Source organism: Salarias fasciatus, chromosome 13 (genome assembly GCF_902148845.1).
Source record: "Salarias fasciatus chromosome 13, fSalaFa1.1, whole genome shotgun sequence".
NCBI classification, from domain to species: domain Eukaryota; kingdom Metazoa; phylum Chordata; class Actinopteri; order Blenniiformes; family Blenniidae; genus Salarias; species Salarias fasciatus.
This window is the reverse complement of record NC_043757.1, coordinates 14,099,645-14,112,263: the sequence shown is the minus strand read 5'-3', so window position 1 is coordinate 14,112,263 and position 12,619 is coordinate 14,099,645. Positions and strand designations below refer to the sequence as shown.

Genomic DNA, 12,619 nt, shown 5'->3' with positions numbered 1-12,619 from the left:
ACCATCCCAAAGTTTTCTTTTAGGTCATTAGTTATTGTCCTGCACCCCTTGTAAATGTAGTGGGGGTGTCATTGTCAACATCAATATAATTGTTAAAGTCACAAATTATAGTAATTTATTGATTTCATTTCTAAGTGATGGCATATGATCACATGTAATCACCTGAAACGCCATGCAGTTTTTGGACAGCTTGGAAAAATGGGAGGTCACAGTTGTTGTTTTTTTTTTTTTAATAATTTGGAATGTTTTTTAATTCTATATAATCTATGTATATATGTTTTTATTCTATATATAACTTTTAATGGCATTAATTGCTTCTCATGGCAATTAACTGAATAGCTGATAATAGAAGACTGTCCTTATTGGCTCCAAGTCTATCCTCACCATAGTTACAATTTTTTCATCTCCCTCAACAGCTCCTCTTTTTCTCCTTCGCAGGTCAAGAGCCTGGGTGTCATACTTGTCAGCACTCTATCATTTCAAGCTCACATCAATAGCTTCAATCGATCAACACACTCCCGCCTTTTCAATGTCAGCTGCTTTCACCCCTTCCTTTGTGCCCAGCAGCACAGCCTCACTAGTTCACCTCCCACCTGAACTACAGCAATTCCCTTCTGTCTTGTCTCATTCTCAAACCCATCCATAAAATTGAATTGGTCCAAACTGCTGCCGCCCAAATCCTTCCATCTATCACGTACCCTGGTTCTCTGTAAACTCCACTGGCTCTCAGTTCAACAGCATTTTCAGTTCAAAATTTACTTTTGACATTCAAGGATCTCCCTAATCTTGCTCCTCCATAGTTCACTGACCTCCTTCGTGACTATACACACTCAGATCTGACTCATCTCTCAGCCTCCCTCAAGCTTGCATGACCACCATAAGGTCCAGATCCTTCAGCTGCTCCTTCAGTGGTCCTCAACCCCCCTCTTTTGAATCCCCCCAGATTGCCATCTGGACTATCTTGGGGTGGCCATGTGATCCACTCTGGCTGCTTGAGAGCAGGATACACCCTGGACAGGTTGCAAGTCCTCACAAGGCAAACATAGGGAGATAGACAATCACTCACATTGACCCCAACAGGCAATTCATCACCATTTACTCTCTGGACTTTCTGGACTGTGACAAAAAACAAAAATCAAAAACTGGAGAACTAGAAGACAACTCACACATGCTCAGGGAAGTCATGCAAACTCTAAACAGAGACATTACCAAACCCAACTTTAGCTTTATACTGAAAACCATTACACTCTGCCAATGGTACTGTAAATTGGGCAAACAATTTACCTGATCTAATTACAGACATGTATAATATTGAAATACTGAAGTATTAGACACTTAACTCTTCACATGATGCAATATGTCAACATGTCATAAAGGTCACAAAATTAATATTAAAACAGTTTTTTTTTTTTTGTCACAATTTGTTTTCTTACTTGAAATAAAAAAATGCTTTGAGTTTGTCCAAATATTACATAACCCCTGCTGGATTATAACCAGAGGTTTTTGTGTGTTATTTCCTCTTAATCCCAAAAGTGTCAGTTCATCTCCTTCCTCATTGCAGTACCCGTTTGTGCAAAATACACTAAGATAATGACTTTCAGGAAATTGTACTCATTACATGCGTTATAGTGGAAATGCAAATATGCTTTAAGTTCAAACAACAGAATTTCTTCACAACACGATTGTAGTATCTTGAGTTTTACAGATACTAATGCATCTTACTTTTGCAGTTACCACAGCATGCATCCGCTTGGGCAGAGCACGCTGCAGCAGATTACACTGCGATGAATCTGCTGACTCTCTCTGTCCCTGTGCGAAAAATAATTAAATAAATAACACTTGCGCCTCTGCTGAGTCATGCGTTGTATCTCTCTCCACCACACAACAATGATGTCAGTAGTCTGGACAGTCCTCTTTGGACCTGTAAGCTTTGCGCCACGCTCTGCGGTGTGATGCTCCACGTATGTCAGCTCGCGTGCGTGTTTGTGATCGTCTCGAGCTGTCAGCGGTGAAGCGGCAGCAGAGGAGCGAGCTGTCGGGAGGCTGCCGGGAGTCTGCCCTATATCTCGCCTTATGATGATCGCTGCGGCGTTTTTGGTCCTGCTAAGGCCGTATAGTATCCAATGCGTGCTGCTGCTGTTGCTGCTTCTGCTCGGGACTATTGCCACAATTTTGTTTTTCTGCTGCTGGCATCGCAGGCTTCGTAATGGGAAGCATCCAATAAAATCTGTGCTCTCCGGACGCTCCAAGAGCCGCGGTGAGTATAGCGCATGCAGGCCAGCAGCATCTCCTCGCCCTGACAGCTCACGCCGCACATTAAAACACATTATCTACACGTCCACGGTGTTTTTCTGTCATCTGTCATGGCTAAATATAGATTCACTGCTACTGACACGCCTACGTTTTGAGCTGTAAGGTGAAAGAAGCGTCACTTTGATGCTGCGAATGTGCGTAAAAGCCGATCGGTGGGTTTATGGTCGAACTAGCTAAAAATGATTTTGCTCTAAGTTGTTCATAAAATATGAATCCTGAATGGTTAGTGTTCGACACATCGTGCATGAGGTAGATGTTACATAATATTATGTCATCCTAACAACTGTTATCTTTCTTGTAGTTGGCCTACGAACGCATCATTTTCGATCAGAGGTATGAACTTTTTACCTTGTGGCTTTTTCATTATAATCAAATAAATACAAGAAAATACGAGATGACTTTGTTGACCCAGATTCAGATTTCTTTGTCTTTTAGGTCTGTTTTCATTGTATATCTACCCCACAAATCATCTACTTTAGACTTTGAGTGAAGACTGCATGACTATTTTAAGGACCGAGCTGTGCGCATTGCGCATGTCTCAGGCTATCAATAAATAATGGAGATGATGTTGCAGTTTCATTGTTCAAAGTGGAAGAAAACTCTTTACTCTGCCTTTTAATGAGCACGTGGATTCAAAGTATTGGGTAGTAGGGGGAGTCTCACTTTTTTGACTAATGAGGTCATTTGAAAAGCTTAAAGTTGATTAAAGTGGGTTAGTAATGTAATGAATGTTTTTCTCAAAAGTTGAGCCAAACTAATGCCTCCCTGCCTCTGGAGGTTTTAATGTTAGTTACTGCATGTCTGTATGCTTGGAAATTATACGTATGCCTTTGTGATTTTTGTAGGTTTTAAACCTCCAGCAAAGTAAATTCTCTGCTTCATTTGTGGGTCATATTACTGAACCATGCTGAATCCCCACTGATTCATTACTGGGGCTGGTGCAGATTCAGTATCATGTTCAAGGACACCACCCCTACTGTCCTTGATGATGACCATCCTAAAATAAATACGTAGCACCTGTAAAACATTTAGTAAATATTTTAGAATATTGAGTGCATAGCTTTTACAAAGTAAAAATAAATATTTTTAATGTAATATAATGATTTTCTGAATAATACAACGTGTCACAAATACATATATCGTGGACATAAATCACATAAAGTGAATTACAATTTTTTTTTTTTTTTTTTTTTTTTTTTTTTGCTAAATGGCCTGAATGTGTAATATACAACAAGTTTGACATTTGATGATGTTTCCCAGGGCTTCAGGCACAGTCCACGCCACGCACGAAGGAGCATTCATGCTCGAGTGACTGAAGAAAAGCCCAGTCTGGTTGAAGTTCCTGACAGTGAGCCCGATTCATCATCTACTCTTCGAAAACGGAAAGTCAAGAAGAGGGTTCAGCCTGAATTTTACCAGTCTGTACAGGTCACCCCCACACGCAAACCTGTAGGTATCCCTGATCACTCAGTGTGAAAAATGTGTGGTTTTGTCAGCTCTTCTCCACAGGGATGCCACTATATATCCTTGAAGCTGGCCAGAAGTGAGGCTTTTGAAGTACAGGGAAGATGTTTTTTTAGTGTTTCAGTCCAAGTTAATTAAAAAAGATTGTCTCCTTGCAGGTCTGTTGCAATTAAATCGAATGAAGAATCACATTTTCTTCCATGGTATTGGAAATTGAAATGTAAACTTCATGTGATTGCAGATTTTATTTTTTATCTTTGAATACATGCGTTTGCCAGATTACCAGAACATTTGTTTTGTTGAGACATTCAGCTTACCAGTTCACCCTTTTTCTTTAAATATTTACAGGGAAGATATCAGATGCATGAAGCCATGATACAGCTAAGCAAATAAATGCTCATATTATGCTTTATCAGTTGATCATTACATTAAGTTCCATGTAGACAAACATGCTCTTTCGGTTTTGAAACCGTTTTTGAAAGGGTTTAAAACCTTGCAGATAAAAATCACTACATTTGTGTTTACAGCTTCAATTTCAAGTAAGAATATCAGAGTATCTGAGCTTTCTGTTCACACTGGCTGAATTTCATCCTGATGTATGGACAACTTTAAAAAGAAAGAAAGACTAATGACAGATTCCCAAATCATCTTCTGACATAATAAATTACATTTATTCTACTCCTCAGCTATGGCTCCACAGACAAGATATTGATCTCTTACTGTTGTATGGCCATGCATTAATTTTCTAAATGGAACCCTTTGATGCTGACCTTGTTGTAAGAGTTGGTTTGCTATGTTGCAATCGTCTGGATAACAGGAACAAACGTTGTGTTTTAATTATTGCAGTGGTCAGCAAACCAAGTCTCATCTTATCAGTGTGTTTTTCTTGCTTTTGATAAAACAGAATCCATTACAATTGATACATTTGTTTTGCAGGTTAAAGGTTAAACACCACACTAACAACAGTATCCCAGTACTGCTAGTGTATATATGTAATATAAATGGCATCGGGGTTTATATTTGAATCATATAGAAAGTAACGAAAATCACAGCAGTTAATGCCTTGATTTTACTATGTAAGTACTTATATCTGTAATACACAACTTATGATGTTTATCATCATACGTTGTGCAGGATAGCCTACACCAGAGTGTACAAGGTGTGTCCTCCACAACAGCGACCCCGACCGGATAAAAGCATGGGCTTGTGTATTTGTGAGTGATCGCCAACAGTGTAAATGGACTGCCAATAACATGTTTGATCTGCAGCAGGTCAAACAAAAGTGCTTACAGTGCTTTTTCCTCATAGACTTCTGAAGCGCTGTGTGAAGCAAAGCAAAAAAAAAAAAGAAAAAAAAAAAGACAGTGCTAAAGAAGTTTTGAACTCTATTTCCACATGAATTTGATCATGATTTTCTTTATAACTCAATCTGGACATGCTTCTAATGTTTCACACAGTCCTCTCCGTACGAATTTTGCATTTTCATATGAAATAAAGTGAAATTGTTCCTGGACACAGCTCGATCGCAATTCACATTAGTGTGTATTTCAGCGTAAAGATAACCAAATTGTAGTTCTTTCCTCATTTCATAGGGAGGAATTAGGAACACACAGAATGCTGATAAAAACTGCAGCTCTAAGCTGTCTTTTCGGAATGGAGTGTTATCCTGATGAAAAGTGATGTAAGCATGAAAAAGCTGCTAATTTTAACAGTGCTGCTTTTATCAGCTCTGCAGATTCTCATGACAGCAGCACACGTTCCTGTCATTCCTGCCATGGGGGAGAACAAAATGTACTACAATTGATGTTGGAATATTTGGTTTACCATTCAGCAATCCGGAGCACAGGCCCATTATTAAAAGAAACGTAAGTAGGGCAGTGCGGTGCTGAACTCCACTGCAGTGTCTTTAAGACTGTGATAAAAAAAAAGCAAGTGTCATCATACAGGCATTCTGAACTCCACCTCTCCATGTTAGGTCAGGGTTTACGGTGTTGTTTGCTCTTCTGTTGCTCAATCGCAGGTGTGTCAGGGTGTAACAAGACAATGCTGGAAAAATTGTCCATTCCTTTTTTTTTTGTTGAATGTTCTATACATTTTTTTTTAAAACTGACCTCAAGTGCCACAGGTACAGTGTTTATGGGGCTTTGTATACAGACTTATATAACTTTACAGTGAAAGATCATAGCAGGCATGCTCACATATTCACTTTGCTGAGACTTAACTGCCCTTTAGGGTATGCCAGTAGAACATGTTATTGTGAAGATTTTTGAAGTATTTATGAGAGAGGTGCAACTTAACATAAGGAACTGAATAGTCAATCTGGTCAGTTTCACTGTGAGCCTTAAGAGTTGGCAGACCCCATGTCACTCAGATTTTAAAAGAGATTTGCCAGGTCCGCTGACTTTAATCACTAAGGAGAGATTGTGGATTTATCCCACCGGGTAATGCAATTTACCAGAAGAGGAAATCGTAGATGATGGGAAGAGTAAATCCCTCTCATTCCCCTCAGTATATTGCTCTCTTTAAATGAGCTAGAATTTTTAGAAATATACAAATGCAAATAAACCAGATAAGACTCATAATAATTCATATTTTCAACCAGTTTTTTTTTATTATTATATATAATTTTAGGCAAAAAAAATCCATCTATCCATCTTTTATACTGCTTGATCTGGCTGTCTGTAGCAGGCAGCAGCTCAGGGCAGAGATGGCGCTCTAACCTCGCTGTCACTGCTGGGGATGCTGCTGCTGCTGCTGCTGCCGCCGCCGCCGCCGCTGGTTACCGGCTGTGACGCGGAGACGCACACGCAGCGCGCGCTCCCATCACGGTCCAGCTCTGCCTCGCCTCACGCGGCGCACCATCCCCGCAGCCCTCTGGAGATCTGACATCACCTCTCATCCTTTTTAACGCTCCGATACGAGACCGCCGCGTGACCGGAGCATCCCTCAAAGGGCGTGGCGCTCTGGGAAATATGTGTCTGCAGGGTGGGAGCTAATAACGCCTAGATAAGATCCCCCCCCTCTTCTTCTCCTTCTTCTCCTTCTTCTTCCTGCTGACAGGTCTCCATGTATACAGTGGTAAGTGTTATTGTTGACCTGGCGGGGGAGCCAGATACTATTGATTTCGCATTGCCTTTATTTTGGCTTGTTCTTTCATTGTTATTGGTCATTCCAGAATGTCACTTTGCCTCCCAACACGCGCTCACGTTGCGCACTTTGACCCGCGATGGTGAGGGGGAATTAGAACCGAGCTGCGCTTTTCTGTATGTGTGTCATCAAGACAAGCATTGTTCTGTTTTCTCTCTGTTTTACCCCCATTTTTTTTTTTTTCTTTTGTCTCACAGAGCTCCAGTTCGGGGAACCCTTCCCTGCACTGCTCCATGTCTTCCTCCGCGGATTTTTCGGACGAGGATGATTACAGTGTTAAATCTGGATCGGCATCACCGGCACCCGGGGACACTTTGCCCTGGAACCTGCCCAGACATGAGCGATCCAAGAGGAAAATCCAAGGAGGATCCGTGCTGGATCCGGCAGAGAGAGCCGTGCTCCGGATCGCAGGTGAGGGGCAGCTTTCTTTTAAGTGTTTATAATAAGGACAAAATAAATAGAATAAGAAAAAAGCCAAAAGCAGTGATTAAATATGATGTAATGTAAAATACATATGCGAGCTACGTGCCTCATTTGGGTGGATCGTATTCTCGGACCCCCACTATTATTATTTGGGGACATGGTGTGTAGTGACGTGCACGTGTGGCACATGTGACGGTATTTTGATCTGGACGCTCCTATTCTGGATACGACGTTTTCAAAAGAAATACGCTAGATATAAAGCGTTTTTATATATTATAATCTATATATATCCATCCTACATTAAAAAAAAATTTTTTTTTCATTTGTTTTAAATGAAGATTGAAAAAATAAAAAAAAGTTGATCATTCAGGAAAGGTGTGCATGATGAGACAAAGGAAATGAGATCATATGTCTGCCTGGAGTTTGGTTTCACATTTGCTTTCAGTGCCTCTTTCATTCCACTTAAGTGTTTTATAATGACACTTTGACACAGTTTAAAGTCATAAACTCCTGTCACGCATTGTGTGTTTGGCTTTTTATGAGTGAATGCGTTTTATTGTTATATTGCTCATAGCTGAACTGACTATTGCAAGAAAATATTGATATTTCATATAATCTCATCTTTAGAATAATAAAAAAATGGCCATGACGAGACAAATCAAGACAATTAACTTTACAGGAATCGGCGTTTATTTTATGTGCACTATAAAAAAATTAAAGCAGTCCAGTTTTTACATATTTCACTGAAAACGGTAAATTATCCCAACATAAATAGTTTGGACGCTATTTTAGCGCCACTCGCGCAAATAAAACATCAATACTGAGTTAATTTGAAGACTCGCGATTGACTAATTGGCTTATTGAGGCACACGTTGTTTTACAGTGCAGCTCTTCCTATCAATCTGCTGCGCTCCGGAGAGGAAGTGGCTCCTATTGGCCAGCACGCAGACAAGGGAGGGATGTAGGGCGTTTCCTTCACTACAACAACAGCACCGATCACTCTCCAGTCCTCACCGCACACACACATGCACAAAAACACACACTGACAGACACACACACGAGCACACACACACACGCTGTGTCCCTGTCCGTCGCTGGTGAATGTCCAGTTTGCCCGGGTTATGGCTCAGTACGCACCGCAGGCTTATGCGCTCTCAGACGAACAGGAATACCTTCAAGCGTATGAAGATGTGTTGGAAAAATACAAAGGTAAGAGCAGATTAGATGCGATTCGGTTGCGGGACCGGAGAGAAATTAACCGGATTGCTGCTTGACAGTTCAATAAATGTCAGCCTGCCCCTTCCTTCTGGCGGCTGGCTGTTCTGAGTGTCTTTATCACCGCAGTGGAAAAAATGAGAATATTTCCTGCATGACATCAGATTTGGTTTGGCTTTTAGGAGCCTGGACAAAGACTTGAATGTGATATTTGTGTGATCATTAAATTAGATTTTTTTTGTGTGTAGTTTTTTGGTTATATGTGTGTTTTTGTGACACATAATAGGGTCACATTCAAACGTATTAATCATACTTCTTAAATAGAAATCCTAATTTCCTTATTCATAGGGTGATTTGACATTCATGAATATAATTAATTGAATTGTGACCTATGTGGCATCCCAGGACTAACTGGACAATGACATGGCAGGATAAGGCCTCACTTCACTTCATATCAGTGGTCACTTGGTGCTGCTTCTCCTTTCTGGTTCATATGATTAATTAGAATAAATCCATCCCACATAGGAGGTCGGCTTGATCCAGCATCTCTGTGACAGAATCACACACATGGTTCCTCATTCCTGGCCTGTGTGGAGATCCTGTTCAGCCGAATTCAAAGTGACAGCGGCGGTTTTATCTCCTCTGTGTCCCCCACACTGAGACGACGCACATAAAGCAGTAGAAGAATAAATCTAGATAGAGGATAGGGGGCAATGCCTTTAGCCTGTTCTCTCAGCTGTCGGGTCTTTTAGCCAGCAGGGCCAGTCAGCTGTGGTATCAGGCTTAAACGCCCTGACTGGAGTCTAATGGGATCATATGATGTAGCATCATTAGGATTTGCTGCTGTTCTCTTGAGGCAGAGGAGCTGCAGCAAACAAAAAGCTCACTTATTTTGCATGTCTTCCGCCATAAGAAGCCGTCTGGTATCTCTCTGTACCTGCTAAGTATTGATTTTAAAGGATATTTTAGTTCCCAGCAGCTGATACATCAACAATGAACTTTGCAAAGAAGGGTAAGGTCTTTTCTCCTTTCCTTTAATCAATAATGTTATAACACACTTTACTGAAGCAACATTTTTTAATGCTAATGATTTACTTCAATGTCTCAGTTTAATATTTGTTTTTTAAGACAAGGAAAGCTGCTTTGTCATCATATCACAGATACTCTTCTTCAGAACTTTTACTTTAGAGTCTGTACTTGGTGGGAATTGTGGTTTTTTTTTAGTGACTTAATCATTTTTCAGTAAAAACTTAGTTACGACTGTCAGTTTTCGCCAGCTTTGTTTACAACATGGCCAAAAAAATGTTAGAGATTCGACTGCTGAGGCACAAGAATTTTCAGCATTTATTCACTCGGGGTTAGTTAAGGAGAGAGGACACAGACTGTGATGAACTTTGAAACTATACAGATTCATGATTTCTTCATAAAGTTGTCAAACTGAAAGTGTTTTGGATTGATGGAGGGAGATTTAATCAAAACTATTCACAAGAAAGCTAGGTTTTGAAAGGCTGTTGCTGTTTATCATGATTAAAGTGTAAATAAGGTAGTCTTTATAGTCTATGTATAATTTATAATTAGTAATACAAAAGTATGTTAACAGCTAATTACATTTATTGTTTTGCCCTTAAAAAAAGAAAAAAACTTTGTCCCGTCAATATTTAGGACGTTTTCCGTAGTGTCGACTTAATATGAGAGAAATATTGTTTTTGTAGACTTATTTGTATCGAAAGTGAACGTCCAGAGCCCCAAGCTTCTCTGCATGTGATGCCCAGAGTATCAAAGGAGCGTGTTTTTGTAGGGATCTGTTTGGCAGTAACCAAGCAAACATGGCTAAACACAGGAATAAAGAGATGCTTCAGTGGGTCAGCTGTGTCGTGTAAAGCACATCTTCCCGAATCAAAATATAGAATCAGATCAGTTGTTTTCATTTATTCTTCTTTGGGTATTTTTAATGTTGGCTAATGAGTTAATGCGATTTGCCCTGCAAGCTTTAGTCTGGAGGCTCTGAAATTGCCTTTGAAATGGTGAGTTGAGGCAGTTTTTGAGACTGGCTGCGGCCCACCTGAAGCATGCACACAGGTCTTATTTCTGCAGCTGTAAGCAGCCCACAGTATTTAGGTATTAGACTTAATAAGGACCTGCTTTGAGTGGAGCTGAAATCTAATGCTGGCTTTGCAGACAAAAGATTGTAAACCTGAGAAATGAGTTTAAGGACATTGGTTTTGAGAAACATACGACGGTTAATAGCAGTGATCGGGGGCGGCGAGGGGCCACGCTGTTCCAGCAGAGCCTGCTTGGTGGCCTGTCGGCGTGAAGGGACAGTGGAGTTTCTCAACAGTTGATCGTACTGTGAAGATTTGAAGACATTTTGTGGTTCATTCAGCTCTTATTACAGTTTTCCAGCGTGACAGATTTCTTGAATGGTTTAATAATGTTTGGATGACTGCATGTTTTCAAAACTGGAAACCCAGAAAAAAAAACATTTTTTTGCTTCTCAAGAGAGCCTTGTAAGCAGAGAATTTCAAAATAAACTGATGGATGACTTGCGTTTCTCTGTTTGTACAATAATTTCTTTGAATAGAGACTCATTTTTTGTTTTGATTAAAATCAAGGCGAGGAGAAATAAATGAATATCAATGATACAAGGTTCCTCTTTTTTATAGACAAATTTAGAAATTAGATGACACCTAGATTCTATTGATAAACTGGAACTAATCAGATCACATTAAAAAACAACAATAAAGACTTTTCCTGGTTGAGAAATCTTGAACCTTTATGGACGTGTAGCTTTATTTCTTTAAGAAAGCCACAGTTGATGGACAGCTTGTTTTTAGGATGCCGATGGTGTCTGCTGTGTTTTGTTCGGGCGTGGTCTCTGTGTGTCTCTGTGGCTTTTCTCTCTGCTAATTTCTCTAATCTGACTTGCAGGAGCAACACAAACCACCTACGGCATACGTTATTACTGTTTAAGTTACCTTTTAATACTTATATACAGTTATATGAACAAACAGCATGGCCGGTGAGAGAGCATTGTCTTCCTTTCTTTTCTTTCTTTTTTTTTTTTTGCACAGTCACTGCCTTTGTCCGTCCCACTCGGCCGTGCCCAGCCCAGCCCCTCTGCTCCATGCTGACAGCCCACTCATCACATTCAAATGGCCCAGTGGCCCACACTCACACTCACACTCACACTCACACACACACACACACACACACACACACACACACACACACACACACACACACACACACACACGCATGCACGCAGCAGGCCGCCTCTGTGGAGAGCGTCTGCTCACATACAAAAGAAACTTTGTGTTTTGTGGCATTTCAGAGGCTTGTTCATGTGTCGAACGTGGTGACGCTCCTTTTGTTTTTTCAATAAGCTGCACTTTGAAGGTGGTTTCTGCACAACTAGTTCAACCGACACAGTAACGGTCTGTTCTGTACTCAAGATCACCTCCCTGAAACAAGGCATCTGACATGGATTGGAAATCTGAATCATTCATGTTTGGTGCAATTTCAGATTGCTTACTCTTGGATTAAGTGGATAATACAGGAAAATATTACTGGAATTGTTTTCCAATATTTACATTAATGACTACAAGGGAAGATTTTATGTTTGTAATTGCTGCACTGTTGGAACAGAAACGTGAATAAATGTGATTCAGACTACTGAATAATGTGGAGTCATCTCACAGATGCCACAGGAAGACTCCTGCTGGTTTTTTGAAGACATTACATTTCCAGCCTCTGACTCCAGTGAAGCAGTCTCACACTCGGTGGCAGGAGGTGAAACGAAGCTGTGAAGACGGCTGTTAGTAGTGGATGTATTTCACAAGTTTACCAAGACGTGTTCTCAGCTCAGGCAGCTTATCGGAAACATAATTTCTTTTTTTTGAGATTGTCAGAATGTGGATGGAGATATCAATAGTTCTATAAAACTGATCACCAATCAATATAGAATACTTTACCTGCCAAACAAGCAGATCCTCAGAAAGCTTGCTTTGTTCCATTAATCTGACTGTAATCTATTTATTCAGTGTTCCTAGTATTCTTT

The 12,619-nt window shown here is 40.3% G+C and overlaps 1 protein-coding gene across 2 annotated transcripts in view; it reads left to right on the top strand.

Annotated features, from left to right (window-relative positions):
- Positions 1 to 1,851: 1,851 nt before the first annotated feature.
- dst (dystonin) overlaps positions 1,852 to 12,619 on the top strand; it is a 98,700-nt gene continuing 87,932 nt past the window's right edge. The window contains exons 1-4 of one of the 2 annotated variants that reach the window (XM_030106091.1): positions 1,852 to 2,257; positions 2,615 to 2,646; positions 3,574 to 3,762; positions 7,122 to 7,335. In XM_030106091.1, coding sequence (XP_029961951.1) covers positions 2,074 to 2,257; positions 2,615 to 2,646; positions 3,574 to 3,762; positions 7,122 to 7,335 — 619 coding nt within the window. In that variant the 5' untranslated portion in view covers positions 1,852 to 2,073. Of the gene's footprint in view, positions 2,258 to 2,614; positions 2,647 to 3,573; positions 3,763 to 7,121; positions 7,336 to 8,260; positions 8,557 to 12,619 lie in introns of those variants that run through there. The other variant, XM_030106092.1, reaches the window with a different exon arrangement.